The 15,565-nt window shown below is 37.1% G+C and overlaps 1 protein-coding gene across 10 annotated transcripts in view; it reads right to left on the reverse strand.

The window, feature by feature from the left end:
- LOC311598968 (selection and upkeep of intraepithelial T-cells protein 9-like) overlaps positions 1–15,565 on the reverse strand; it is a 366,712-nt gene that overhangs the window by 19,971 nt on the left and 331,176 nt on the right. For all 10 annotated transcript variants that reach the window (XM_084784618.1, XM_084784622.1, XM_084784621.1 and 7 more), the window contains 2 exons: positions 9,007–9,087; positions 4,879–5,160 (listed from right to left, as the gene is read on the reverse strand). In XM_084784618.1, coding sequence (XP_084640744.1) covers positions 4,879–5,160; positions 9,007–9,082 — 358 coding nt within the window. In that variant the 5' untranslated portion in view covers positions 9,083–9,087. The remainder of the gene's footprint in view (positions 1–4,878; positions 5,161–9,006; positions 9,088–15,565) is intronic.

A 15,565-nucleotide genomic window follows, 5' to 3' on the forward strand; every position in this document is an offset into this window, starting at 1 on the left:
CGATTAGCCTCAAATATTTTTACAGTTGGTATTGTATATATTGATAGAAAACTAAGATTATTTTTTTCGATATTTTCTTAATGTATTGTACATATGCAACCCATTTGAAAATGTGATGTAACGTTTTAGTCTTAGAAAAGCTAACTATTACAAACTATTCAGGATGATTGGAGATGCAAACTAGTAGTTAGTCACCTATAACTATTACCTGTCGTCTTGTTATATACTAGTTTAGTTAATTACAGAAATAAGCCTTATTTAGTCTCTTGTATATTTTTTTTAGCTTAAGCAGATAGTACATAGCTAGAAATGAGCAATGTTTGTCTATTTAGATATATAGAGATAGATATATGATAGATAGATAGATAGATAGATGATAGATAGATAGATAGACAAATAGACAAATGATAGATAGATAGATAGATAGATAGATAGATAGACAAATAGACAAATGATAGATAGATAGATAGATAGATAGATAGATAGATAGATAGATATGCATGATAGTAAATAGATAAATGGTCTTCAAATACTCCAGATATCTACATAATACAGCATTTAATAATAAAGGGATTGTCTGACAGAGACACATCTGCTCCTGGCAGCAGGTCCAATCTACTTCAATGAAGATGATGGGCATCAAAGAAACAAATGTGGCAAAATAGCCATTGGACAAAAAAAATCTGTTCTTATCTCTATTGCTGATAGCAGGCTGACTGTCCAAACTGTGAACAAGCATGACACTGGGAAACTGACTGTCCTACTTTGCAGAGTCTTGGTGGGCCAGTCCTTCAAAATTCCTGCTTTACAGAAAACAATATCAGATATTCTGAGCCAGTAGGCTGAAGACTAGAGGCTGTAATGATACAGAAAGACTTTTGGTGACTGTTCAGGCAGTCAACTGTCTCTGTCACTCCTATACTTTGGGGCTAAAGACTAGATAGTAATAGTATAATATAACCAAGTAATCATATAATATAATCAAGCTTTAGTTTTTTTAAGAGCTTAAGACATGTTTTTAGATTGAAAAATATAAATTATGATTTTAAAAAGTGAAATAGGAAAATTTTGGACATTAGGACAGTTCTCACTAGGATAAGATAAATAGTAGAATACTTTCTCCAGGATTGTCAAATACAAATGGACTGGACCTTGTAAATATACTTCATTCTTGATATTTCTCATAATTATTCTTATTACATATATGGCTTTTTCATAGAAAGGGGGATGTGTAATGAATGTTTTTGTTTTGATCCTATGTGTGGGATGTGAAACAGACTTGTGTGAGGGTGTGTGGTATTGGTCCACTGGAAACAGATGTTTGTCCGCTAGAAGAGGAACTGCCTTTGCAGTGGCATGGTCTTTGTCAACTGATAACATCCTAGGATGGACTCTGAGAGGAGATAGATAGGTAGATAGACAGACAGACTGACAGATACAGACAGACAGATACAGAGAGAGGGGGGAGAGAGAGAGAAGGAGAGAGGGGGGGAGAGAGAGAGAGAGAGAGAGAGAGAGAGAGAGAGAGAGAGAGGGAGGGAGGGAGAGAGAGAGAGAGACAGAGAGAGAGAGACAGAGACAGAGAGAGAGAGACAGAGAGACAGAGAGAGAGACAGAGAGAGATGAGCCCAAAACAGGAAGCTTTGGTTTTGTTTTGTTTTTTTACTTTTGGCATCATCTCCTATAGTTTGGCTGTTTATTGCTCCACTTCAGATGTCCTAGGAAAAAAACACTTTAGTTAACACTTCAAGGTTCCAGGCTCTTGCTGCTGTGACTGTAGTCACCTTTTCTGACTTTCTGGCTTTGTGTTTAATGGGTGTGCTGGAATCTTGATGATGAAGAGTGGAGTCACTCCAAGGAATTGAATCTAAAAAGGTCTACTTCTCCTATCCCCACTAACCTCTTTTCTCTCCTATTTATGGTAGGAAATTTGGAGTGGAGGTATAAACATTAAATAACCACAAATAAAGTAGGTTTGAGAAAGTTCAAAGCCTACAAACCTCAATGAAATAATGGATAAAGAAAATGTGGTACATTTGCACAATTAGTGTTGCTCACCTGTTGAAACAATGACATAAAAAAATTTGTAGCCAAATGGATCAAACTGGAAAATATTATACTGAGTAAGACAACCCATACCCAGAAAGAGAAACATGGTAATTATCCACTTATAAGTGGATATTAGGAATAAATTAAAAGATGTTTATGTTACAGTCCACAGACCCAAAGATGCTAGGTAAAAAAAGGGCTCAAGGTTGGGACACATGAATCCCACTGAGAAGAGGAAATAGAATACATATGCTGAGTGAATTGAAGGAGGGAACTGGATGGGATGGGAGTGGGATGGGAATAGCAGGGATCAAGTGTGGGGAGAACAGTGAGAGAGACTACTGGAATTTTGGGAAGAGGGCAATCTCTGGGACCTGCTAGAAACCTACATCAATGAAAATTCCCAGGAATCTGTGAGGGTGACTCCTAGCAATGGAACCCGAACTGGCTAGCTCCTATAATCAGGCAATACTTCCAATGGGGATATTGGGACACCATCCCAGCCACAAAAGCTGCAAGCCACACTTTGTCATACCTATAAGAATTTCAAGAATAAAGATGGAGCAGAATTTAAGGGAAAAGCCAGTCAATGACTGGTCATCCCACCCCTGACACTGTTAATTATATTATGCTATCCTTGCATACAGGAGCCTAGCACAACTGTAGTCGAAGTGTTTTTGTTTTAATCCCAGGTGTATGGAGCTGCTTTAGTTTTTCCACAGCTGTTAACTATGATTATACCCTGCCCTTACAGGAGCATGATCTTTGACAGTGCAGATAGTTTAATTCTGAGGACTCAGAGAGTATAAATACCAGATCTTGAAGAAAGCCAGAATGGGAGGGCTCTGAGAAAGAAGGAGGAGGCTGCTGCTCACCCCTCCTGCTGCTCCTGATTGCTGTTTATGCAGTTTAATGGAAAGAAGTTGTAGAAATCCGGAAAAGAAGATTAGGCTTGCCCAAAGAACTACATCCCTAACTAGTAGGATGTAGTAAAGAGACATATGCTGCCCCTTTCCCCTCTAACTTTTCTTCCCTACCTAGTGTTGGGGTGTTAGAAGGCATTGAGTGGAAAATGGAGCTAAAGGCATAAGGAACCCAAGTGGTACACACAACCATCATCAGTTGCTTCACCCAGCAACTGATGGAAACAGACACAGAGACTCAAGTCCAAACATTAGGTGAGCTTGAAGAATCTTGTGGAAGAGGCAGAGGAAGGATTGTAGGGACCAGAGGGATCAAGAATCCCCCCCAAAAAACCTATAGAATCAACTAATCTGGGCCCAAAGGGGCCAACAGAGGCAAATGGATGGAACTGGAAGAGATCATCCTGAGTAAGGCAACCAAGACCCAGAAATAAAAACATAGTATGTATTCACTTATAAGTCAATATTAGTCATAAAGTAAAGGATGATTGTGCTACAATCTACAGACCCAAAGATGCTAGGTAACAAGGAAGGCTCAGGGAGGAAGCACATGAATCTCACTGAAAAGGAGAAATAAAATAGACATCCTGGGTAAATTGAGGAGTGGAGTGGTTGAGGTAGGGTGGGGATGGGAACAGAAGAGGCCAGGTAGGGGGAGTATAGTGGGAGAGAGCACTTGGAGAAACAACTGTAATTTTTAGGAAGGACATTTTTGGACTCAGCAAGAAACCTATGGCAATGGAAATTCCCAGGAATTTATTAGGGTGACCCTTGATAAGACTCCTAGCAATGGGAGATAGAGAGCATGAATCAGCCATCTTCTATAATCAGGCAAGACTTCCATTGGAGAGATTGGGACACCATCCCAGTTACAAAACCTTCAACCTACATTTTGTCCTGCATAAAAGATTTGCAGAAGGAAAGATGGAGCAGAATTTGAGGAAATAGCCAACCAAAAACTGACTTGTTATCCCATCCCTGACACTGTTAATTATATTCTATATTTGCAAACAGGAGTCTAGCACAGTAATCATTAGAGACGCCTCACCCAGCAAGTGATAAAAACAGATGCAGTGACCCACATCTAAACATTAGGCAGAACTTGGGGAATCCTGTAGAAGAGGCAGAGGAAGGATCGTTGTAGGTGCCAGAGGGGTCAAGGACACAAAAAGAAACTCTATAGAATCAATGAAACTGAGCCCACAGGAACCAATAGAGACTGAACCACCAACCAAGAAGCATGCATAGGACTGACCTAGGCCCTTTGTACATAAATAACAGTTGTGTATCTTGTTCTCCATATGTAACTCTTAACATCAAGAGCAGTGGCTGTCTGTAAATATGTTGCCTGCCATTGGAACCCTTTCTTCTTATTGGGTTGCCTTTTCTGGCCTCAATAGCAGAAGATATACCTAATCTTACTGCAATTTGATTTGCCATGGGAAGGTTCTCTTTTCCTAGGACAGAAAGAGAGAGAGAGAGAGAGAGAGAGAGAGAGAGAGAGAGAGAGAGAGAGAGAGAGAGAAATGAATGGGAGTGAAGAGGTTGGGATATAAAGTAAATTAATTAATTAATCAAAAATGTTTAAAAGAGGAATGTCTTATTTTGTCTCATGATTTAGACAGCTTATTCCAAGTATGGGTGCTAGGAAGCAAACTGGTCTTCAAACAGAATAACAAGTGATCTTAACTTCTGAGCCTTATCTCACCTCCAATACCATTCTTTAAAATATTCTCATTGCCATCCAGTGGTTTCCTGATGTCCAGGAACTCAAATAGTGCAGCTCTACAGCAGTCTATGACATGTAACATAGCTTCACATTTATTATTTCATTCAATTCTCTTCTTAATTTGACTCCTTAGTTAAACCAATTGCTCTTTGATAGAACCAAGTCATAAAATCTTACCCGGTAGGACAATACTTTTCTTTTTCTCCTGCTTAGTAGTTTTGTTGTAAATGGAGCAGCTAATAGGACCGTGTGTTCCATTCTTCAGAAGGATGCTGCTCTTCAAAGGCAATAATCCAGTTCTATCCTGAGAGTTAGATATTGATGAGGGTGGAATTATATTCCCCTCACTGTCCTTCCATACCATCTCATCAGGTGCGACCAAACTTCCTGAAGTACACTCCACCAGCACCCCTTCTGTATCTGGAACCTGAATGTTAATCTGTATGTCTGAGCTCATAGCTAGGAAGAGGAGAAAGATGGTATTATGATTAGTAGTGTGGAATCAATAGTTGAGAAGTTTGTGAAAGTGTTCATTTTCAATGGTCTGCTACTTATCCTGTGTATGTGGGTACCCACAATTAGGAAAGAAGCAATAGTCCAATGTAAACACAAGCTAGGAAGACACAAAAATAGAATTTCAGAAAAAACTGATAAACCAGACTTCATGAAATCTAGTAATTTTTGTACATGAGAATATGGGCAAAAAGAGAAGATCACAGATAAGGAGATATCCACACTGTATCTGGGAAAGGAACTGTGTTCAACTAGATGACAGGTGCTATAAATCAAGTTTCCTAAATTGGGTAAACAGTATGAGACCTCTTTAATTTAAAGAGATATCCTCATAGCGTATAAGAATATACAAGGATGGTCAACATCATCAGCAATCAGGGAAATGCAAATATTTGACTCCATTACAATGCTGAGAAACAGGACAAAGACTGACTGACATTGCCACAGATTGGAAGACAGAGGACTCCCTATAGATGGAAAAGTGTCAGTGTCTACTACAGTTATAAACATACCTATGTTTACAACCCAGAAATGTTTAGTATATATTTATATATTTTAATAATAGTAATTACAGCATTAATCATAATAGCTTCTCAAACTCAAAGTAATAAAAACAATATAAACAAATCCAAATACTAATAATGAGAACAACTTCAAAAGAATAAACAAACTCCTGCCATATCATAAATGAATGATGGTGAATTATTTTGGCCAGTGTAGAGATTGTTATAAATGGAATAATACAGTAATGTTTGTGGTTAATATATGGAAATGGAAGTTAGAAAACTAGTCACTTTGGCAAGAAGTGCATAATACTGACTAAGAAAGGTTGAAACAACATATTGGGAGGCTGGAAAATATTCAGTATCTAGAGTGGAATGAATTTGAGAAGAAAAAATTCACTGAGCTGTACACTTAATGTACTATACTGTGTGTAACATATATCTCAATACAAAAAGAAAAACAATAGATCAAAGACAGAACCAAATTCAGCTAGGTATTCCCACTTTGGCACTGTCTATTTTGGCATTTATATCACATCTGAACATAGTCACTGAATCAAGTTCTTTTGAAGGTTAGACTAGTATGCAAGTAGCAAAGAAACACAGTTTTTAGAAAGAGATTTTTTAAATTAATATATTGATACTCTAAGTGATGCAATAATGAAGATTTATGTGAAAACTGAAACAACTTCGCTGCTAAAGCAAAGTCAAAAAGTGGATAAACTGTAAAACCACTTCCAAAAGTAATTTTAAAAACAAGCAAAATAAGCAGCCACTGGAGGATCAAAACAGGGAAGCAACTAGGTGCAGAGAGATGCTCAATGTATCTGCTTCTGTAACACTTACTTATTGGGGGAAGGAGCTAATTATCTTGTTTCCTATAAATAATTTAAGGTAATGACTGGTGATCAGAATTCTCAGCCCAAAGGGGTGAAGATGATGTTGGATCAACCCCATCTCATATTCAGGTGAATTATAAGAACAGAGAAAATAAACTAGTGAGCCGTTTGGAGGCCTGTAAGAGCCAGGGAAGCTCTTCACTAAGGGAGCTTAGCACCTGCCAGTGCAGAAACCTCACTACAGAAAGCTCAATCAATTCAATAAAGTGTAATTAAATTTCAAGGGATTTTGTAGAGGTGTATGTGACCAGATAGATCAGTACTAAAATTTTTATATATACAGTTATACACTTGTGAAGATTCATATGCAGTGATTTAAATCACTAATATTGAATTTGTATATAATAGCTTGAAATAATAATAAATCCTTCATTCTTACTTCAATGGTATATTTTAACATATCTTTCATTAGTATATAATGGCACAAATAATCATTCAGTATATCTATATAATAGAACACATGTAAAGTGGTTTTGAATGATCACATGATGTATTTCTCCACAACCATAAAAAATAATAGCAAATATGCATATAAAATTATTTAAAACTCATAATTTAAAAGCAATTTGCAAAACATGTGCATAGTACATTTGAATTGATTCAAAAGAATACATAGATACATAAGTACTTTCATATATACATGTGTACATGCATTTTTGTACATATACACAAATGTATATACATGTATATTTTATGCTTTACATATACATGTATATATGTTTTCTATGCATGTAATTTCAGGCATTTACATGATTTGATATACAAAAAGCAAATTATATTAATTTTATTTTGGAGATTAATTCATTATTTCATAGTATGGGATGGATACATTTCACAATGATCCCTTGGATTATTATTATTTATTTATATCCTCAGATGGAAGTGAAGCAACCACTTTTTCACCATAGAAAGATCTCTTTAAAGCAAATGGAGACCATCCCAGAAACTATGACTAGACACAATGCAGAGCTCAAAAGGTTGTGGGGAACTCAACCCAGGAAGTACATCAACATTACAATTTCTGCTTCTGTGGCTCAGGGGATATAGCAGAAGAAGTGGTGAGAAGAATTTAAGAGCCATAATGCAGGAGGTCTGCACTGAGACAGTCTCTCCTAGAAATGGCACCATAAATAGGACTGGAGCAACGGCAACATCAACACGCATATTAACATGGAAGGAGGAACCTTTTGCAGGATCCCACACTAGACAAAGAACTACAGGATAAGGAGCTCCATTATTAGTTTCAAATACAGATTGACCATATACATACAAACAACACAAATAGGCTTAATGGATTGTATTTATGTATTTCTGCATGCATATATAGGTTTGTACATGACAGCAATAGTTAAAGAAGAAGAAGCTATCAACTTGAAGTTGGGGGAGGACATAAGAGGAACTGGAGGCAGGGTGTTTAGGAGGAGCTGCAGGAGAGAAAGTGATATAATTCTATTTCAACTAAAAATATATTACAGATAAATTTCTTATTTTTTGAAATTATAATTATGTCATTTCTCTCCTTTTCTTTTCCCTCCCTCCAACTCCTCCCATGCTCTCTCTAAAAATCGTGGCCTTTTTTTTTTTCATTATTGTTAAAAGTATATTCTTTTTGTTGTTTTTGCTTTAGTTGGTTGTTTTATTTCTGAAACAGAGGCACATTATATAACCCTGATTGTCCTAGAACTCCTGACATACACCAGACAGGCTTTTAACTCATGGAGATCCACCTGTCTCTACCTCCCAAGCGTTAGAATTAAAGGTGACCTCTTCACTTGATTGACAATTTCTTTTGTGTACATTTAACCCATTTGCCTGTCATTGGCCTTATGTCCTGTGCTCCTAGGTGGTGAGTGGCAGAGACTCATGGGTGTTCAAGATACTTAGAGTAAAAGATAGCTCAAAGTCAAGGAACATTGGGAAAGAGGAAGCTTAAAAGATATAAGCCCAAGAGATAGGGAAAATTGTTGCAAAAGGTTATCTTCATAATTACACGGCCATTGTTAACACCACAAGCTCACAGAAGCTGCAGTAACCTGCACTGAGTTTGCATAAGACTAAGCCTATCATTTTCATTCAGAGAATTACCTCACTCCCTCCATGCTGATCCATTGGCTACTGGTGTATGTTAGGACACAGAAAACCATTGTCTTCTGTTTTATGAGTTCCTCGTGTCTCAACAAATAGTCCCAAACTTGTGGCCACACAGACAGTCCCAGTTAAAAAATCAATGAGTTATAAAACAAAGCAAAAAGTATGAATGTGAGAAGAGGAGATGTCCAGAGGAGAGGAGATAACAAGGGTGAAAGAGAAGAGGAAGCAGAACGCCTTGTAATCAGGTATGAAATTGTCAAAGAACAACTGTAATCAATAAAAATGAGAGGATGATCTACCTTGAGTGTGTACTGTGATCTGGAAAAGGAGAAAGACCATGAAGAACCCAGATAAACAGGAAGCTGGAGGCTCCATCACACCTGGAAATTTAAATTGTAGACATGATGTCAAAATTGGGGCAGAAGAATCATGACAATATACAGAAAAGCAACAAGAGACCAATCTAGAAATCTATCTTTTGAAAAATTCCCCTTGCAAGGAAAAGTTTTATTGACCACTGCAATTACTTCAAAACAAGGTCAAACTAAATAATTCTTTCAGAAAATCATAGACAGAGTCACCACTTCATACCATACTTAAATATAACCCATGTAAATCAATATGAATGTGGATGATATAGACATTTTATATTGCTTTCTAATGATACATTTAGTAAACTTTGGACATGAAAAATGTATTATACTATGAATATAATATCAAAACAAAATGTTTGGTACAACTCTATTAATGTTTCATTTTTTGTTTTTCTTTATTGAGTGTAACTGACAAAAATATTCATACTAATGGTATTCATAAAATATTTGATACATCCTGATATTGTGAAATGAGTTGTATAGCCAAATTATTAAGATACATATCAACTAAAATAGTTACCTTTGTAGCGGTGATAAGATCATTTAAAAACTTACTGCCTTAGAAATTTCCAAATACTCTATACACTATCATTAAGTATAGGCACCATGCTAAGCAGAACTTACTCATCCTGTCTAACTAAAACTTTGTTCCTGTAATTTTCCCAGTATTGCCCAGCCCAAGCATCTAACACTATTCTACATTCTGTCTATATGAGTTCAAATTTTATACATTATGTATGGACAAAGGGTTATGTTTGTTGTTTTGTATATAGATTACTTCACTAAGCATAATGTCACCCAGGCTCATGGGTGTCATCACAAATGATGGGATTGCCTTCTTTGAAAGTCTGAACTTCAATAGCAAACATATACATAACATATACATATATATTACATATATTTTTCATTTATTGTATTCCTTATTTTCCACATTTCCTCATTTTTCAAGCATCAAAGGATGTATTGGGTGGTTTCCATTTCTTATCAGTCTGTAAACAGTGATACATGAGCATGGAATGAGGGTGTCTCTTCAATACATTGATTTCGCTCCTCTGGATTATATAATTTCTTAATTTTTGCAAACACAAACATCCATGTATTTAGAATCAGTGAAATTATATGTAATGGATTATAGTCATGATCTTTTAAATTATCTCTATTACTAAGGACAGTCTTGGCTTCTACTTATTCTGTAAAATAGAGTAATTAGCTTATTATTTTTTTAGCTGTACTTTAAATTCAAATAATCATATTCCTCATTATTATCTGTTGTTCCAAATGATAAATGCTGTTTATTTGTCATGGTGCTCCTCAGTACATTTTGCTTACTGTCTGAAGTAATAAAGATCTACAATGTATATTTCTTTCCTTAAGTACTTTAAAATATCAAATAAAGGAAAGAGTAGTAAAAAAAAAACCTGACAGAATAAAATGACCCTAAAGTAAGAATAAAAAGTAGCTAGCATACTGTGCAGGGCAAATGGCCAAGCAAATGAGCAGTGACCACACTGGGCCACTTCAAAACAATGCTTTGAAATTCTCCACCCCTGACACTATTAATAATACTCTGCTATGCTTGCAGATAGGACACTAGCATACTTGCCCTCTGAGAGGCTCGACCCAACAGCAGATCAAAACAGATGCTGAGACCCACAACCAAACACTTGGCAGAGCTCAGTGAGTCTTGTGGAAGAATGGGGCAAGAATAGAAGGGTCCAGAGGTGACAGGCGCTACACAAGAAAACCAACAAAGTCAACTAAGCTTGGCCCAGGGGAGTTACAGAACACCAACCAAGGACACATGGACTCGACCTAGGCCCCTTACACAATGTAGACTCACCAACATGTGGATCCCCTAGAAAGGGAAGAGGTGACTGTCTCTGAGATGGACTCTGTTGCCTGCTTTTTAATCACTTTCCCTTGGCGGACCTGCCTTACCAGGCCACATGGGAAGAAGAAGAGCTAAGTCTTGATGTGACTTGATGTACTGGTCTGAGTCGGTAGAGGGGAAGTTCTCCTTGTCTGAAGAGTAGTGAAGGGGATGAAGAAGGGAGTTTGAGGAAGGATGGGAATGGAAGGAGAGGAGGAAGGGCCTATGATCAGGAACTAATTAACTAATTAATCAATTAAGAAAATGTTCCCTTTATCCTTCTCCAAAGAAAGTAGAGGACAAATAAATGAAGGAGACAGCCAATGTAGAAAGAACATCACCTGAGTACATTGGGAATCTGAACGTCAACCAGCTGTTTCCTCATGATTATGACAATCACTATTAGATGTGCTATAGACATATCACAATGAGTAGGACATTCTGTAAGAACCATGAGGAATCGATGCTTATGTTTCCACTCTGACATGTACATCTAGTTTCAAAAGAAACCTGAAGGCATCACTCCACCCATGTGTGGGATTGTTTGTTCAAACTTATCTTTAACACTAGGGTTCTACCAGTAATGCTCAAGCAAGCATGATTTTTAGGTCGACTTGACACTCCCTGAAAAATAAAACGTGAAACAATCTTGTTATTTACTATATGATCTGAGCCATTTAAAGTGGTTACGATGAACAAATCTCCACTAGGTGTCATAATGATATGACATAGGGAAATGTGGGCTATGTTCTGAGTCTTTGATAGTGGACACTAAAAAAAATTGTTATCTTCATAGTTTTTTTAAAACTTGTATTAAAAAATTCTCATAAACATCATTTTTAATAAGAATAAATATTGAAACTCTTTCTCTTTAATTCTAAGGAACTAAATATTTCATCTAGTACCATGAGACAACAAAAGTATCAGTAGCACATAAATATTTGAAAAGAAAAATGAAATTAAATAAATATAAATAATATGATAGTGTACATAGAAATAAGAAAACTGCTTAGTATAAATGGGTATAAAGTAATATTCTTCCAGCTTCAATAAGATTAGAAATACATTAGATCTTTTCAGAGATTAAAAATATATTACATTTGAATCACTTAGTAAATACATAATATTTACAGATAGTATGATATAAATGATTCAATTTATAGATACAAATTATCTTTATATTAAATTATACATTCAATAAAATTCTTACATAATAATATCAAAGTATTTAGACTTTATTTTTATTTTATGTGTATGAGTGTTTTACCTGCACTTAAGTCTATGCACCACATGATTGCAGTGCCTTCAAGGGCCAGAAGAGGGTGTTAGAGCCACTGAGACTAGAGCAACAATTTGTAAGCAATGATGTTGGTGTTGGGAACAGAATCTGGGTCCTCTGGACAAGCAGCAAGTGCTCTTAACCACTGAGCCATCTCTACATTTCAATGCTGTCATAATATTAAGAGCAATAGAGTAGCTTAGCCTTGAAATTATTTAAAAGAAAAGGAAGTAAATCTAGGCACATACAACACAGATAAAATTTTGGCATATTTTCCAGGAAGAAAGGTTGTGTGCCAGAGAGAGGCTGTGGAATTCAACCAAATAATCACTTTAAAACACTTTTAAGTTGTAGCATCAAAAGGTGACATAAGTATTGAGTCAGAGTGGAACAATGCCATGTGTCTCCTTCACAATGAAGCTTTACTTGAACCAAGCAACACTGAAAATTTTGTACAAATAATTCAGAGTGGTTTAAAACACATTACATAGATATACAGTACATATAGAATATACTTATATGTCAGAAGTTTTACATTTCAATATTTTTTGTTGTTTAACAATGAGTAACTTTTTATTTGTATGCTTATTTTATGACATTCATAGTATTACAATCAGGATCCTCAGGCAACTAATGAATTTTACAAATCCAGATTATTTCCATCAGAAAAAATTATAAGCCACAGCATTATTTTCCCTATTGATTTCACTTAAGACCTCAGTAGTCTTTTCAAAATATTTCACCTGAGAACAAATAAGCAGCATATTTTATAGATGAGCTATAGTAACTTTCTAAACCCAGATTCTTCTAGAGAAGATGGTGAGATAGTCAAATACACAGTCAAATGTGTTTTTAAGTCATAAAATCCAATTTTATGGCTAAAGCTCCAAAACATACTGCCTGCATCTCTACTTCATCCCTCTTCTCATAGTTACAGCAATAGTAACCCCGTCTTTCAGATGAAGGATAAAAAAGTTCAGAAAATTTAGCATAAGATGTTTTGCCTAGGATGAGGGCCCCAGTCAGGATTTCAAACGCTTTGTTGATCATAAAGCTATAGTTCTCTCTATATCAGAATTTGACATTGGCAATTGAGTCTGTGTACTTATGAGCCATTATTGCTAAAATTTTTATAACACGTGTCCAAGGAACCAAGTTGTCTGTTCTGCAGCTAAAGATGACAACTCACTGTCTTTAATTTTGTTATTGTTCTTCTCAATAGGGCTCATGTCTCCTGCCTTTGTGCATCTCTGTTTCTGTTAAAGTATATCAGGTAAAAACATTTCAATATTTTTAAGTTATAAATTACAAAAAGAGGAGTCGGGATCCAAGATGGCAACGCCGATCACATACTCACTGTGTCTGATGAGCAGGACATCAGTGACTGCACAATGACCAAAAGACCAAACTGAGAGCCCCAAAACATCAGTACTAGTATGTTCCAGGTGACAGTAGACCACACAGTGTGGAACACAGGTGGGTCTAACCTCAAGCCACCCAGCTAATCCAGAGAAAATTCCCTGCATCCCTGAAGTCAGGTGCTCAGCCTCAAAAGTCTAGCTGCTCTCTTGCCTGTCCTCAGCAACCATGTACTGTGTATCAGACTGAACTATGGCCCACAAAACACCAGTGTTTTGGCATTCCAGCCCAGAGGAGACTCCACAATCTGGAACATAAGTGGATCTGACCTCGGGTCACCTACCAACACACAGAAAATTACCAGGTCCACTCAGGTGTGGACACTATCTCCAAAGCCTAGCCACACTCCTGCATGCACTCAGCACCTGTTCTCTGTGTCTCAGATTGAACTGTGGGCCACAAAACAACAGTGTCTGAGTCTCCCTGCCTAGAGGAGATGCTACAGCATGGAAAAGAGATAGATCTGGCCTCAGGTCACTTGGCTAATCCACTTAAGTGTTCCCTGATCCCCACACATTGAGGGGTTTCAACCTATAACCACTCTCATACAAACTGACCAACGGCCAGTGGAGGACACCAGAAACTACCATCCAGTACCAGAGATAGCCAGATGACTAAAGGCCAGTGTAAAAACACAGGCAACAAAAGCCAAAATATAGAATCCAGTTATCCCAAAACAGTCATCCCTGGACACTTAAAGAAATTCTCAACTTCCTTAGTCATCAGGGAAATGCAAATCAAAACAACTCTGAGAGTCTATCTTGCACCTTTCAGAATGACAAAGATCAAAAATTCAAGTGACAGCACATGCTGGCGAGGATGTGGAGAAAGAGGAACACTCCTTCATTGCTGGTGGGAATGCAAACTAGTACAGCCACTTTGGAAATCTATCTGGTGCTTTCTCAGAAAATTGGGAATAGGGCTTCCTCAAGACCCAGCTATTCCACTCCTTGGAATATACCCAGAAGATGCTCCAGCACAAAACAAGAAACTTTGCTCAACCATGTTCATAGCAGCCTTATTCATAATAGCCAGATCATGGAAACAGCCTAAGTGTCCCTCAGTAGAAGAATGGATAAAGAAACTGTGGTACATTTACACTATGGAATACTATTCAGCTATTAAAAACAAGGACTTCCCAAAATTTGTGGACAAATAGATTGAACTAGAAATGATCATAATATGTGAGTTAACCCAGAAGCAGAAAGACTCAAATGATATATACTCACTTATATCTGGACACTAGCCCAAGGGGCATGTCCCATGAATGTCTTCACTTATTAGAAAAGTAGGACAGAGGGGAGGACATCCTATTGGGACTCTAGGTGAGAGAAGCATGGAAGAATGGGGAAATAGAAGTATCCAGAGGGTCCCAGAAACCTACAAGAGGAACATTATGAGTGGCAGATCTGGGCCCAGGGGTCCTGCTCAAACTATGGCACCAGCCAAGGACAATACACTCAGTAAACTTTGAACTCCTACCCAGACCTACCCAATGGACAGCACATTCTTCACAGTTCAGTGGAAAGTGGGGTCTGACTTTCACACAAACTCTGGTGCCCCATATTTGACCACGTCCCCTGGATGGGGAAGCCTGGTGGCACTCAGAGGATGGATAGCAGGCTACCAAGAAGAGACTTGATACCCTATGAGCATATACTAGGGGAGGAGGTCCCCTCAGTCACAGTCATAGGTAAAGGGAGTAATGGGAAAATGGGAGGGAAGGAGGAATGGGAGGATGCAAGGGATGGGATAACAATTGAGATGTAATATGAATAAATTAATAAAATATATTTTTAAAAATATCAAAAAAGAAGATGGATATAAATGAAAAAAGAACACCCAGAGTTACACAGTGAAACCCTGTATCAAAAACAAAACAAACAGAAGGAAATTAATGTCATGATAAATTCATA

Source organism: Acomys minous (genome assembly GCF_964271855.1).
Source record: "Acomys minous genome assembly, chromosome: 6".
Lineage (NCBI taxonomy): Eukaryota > Metazoa > Chordata > Mammalia > Rodentia > Muridae > Acomys > Acomys minous.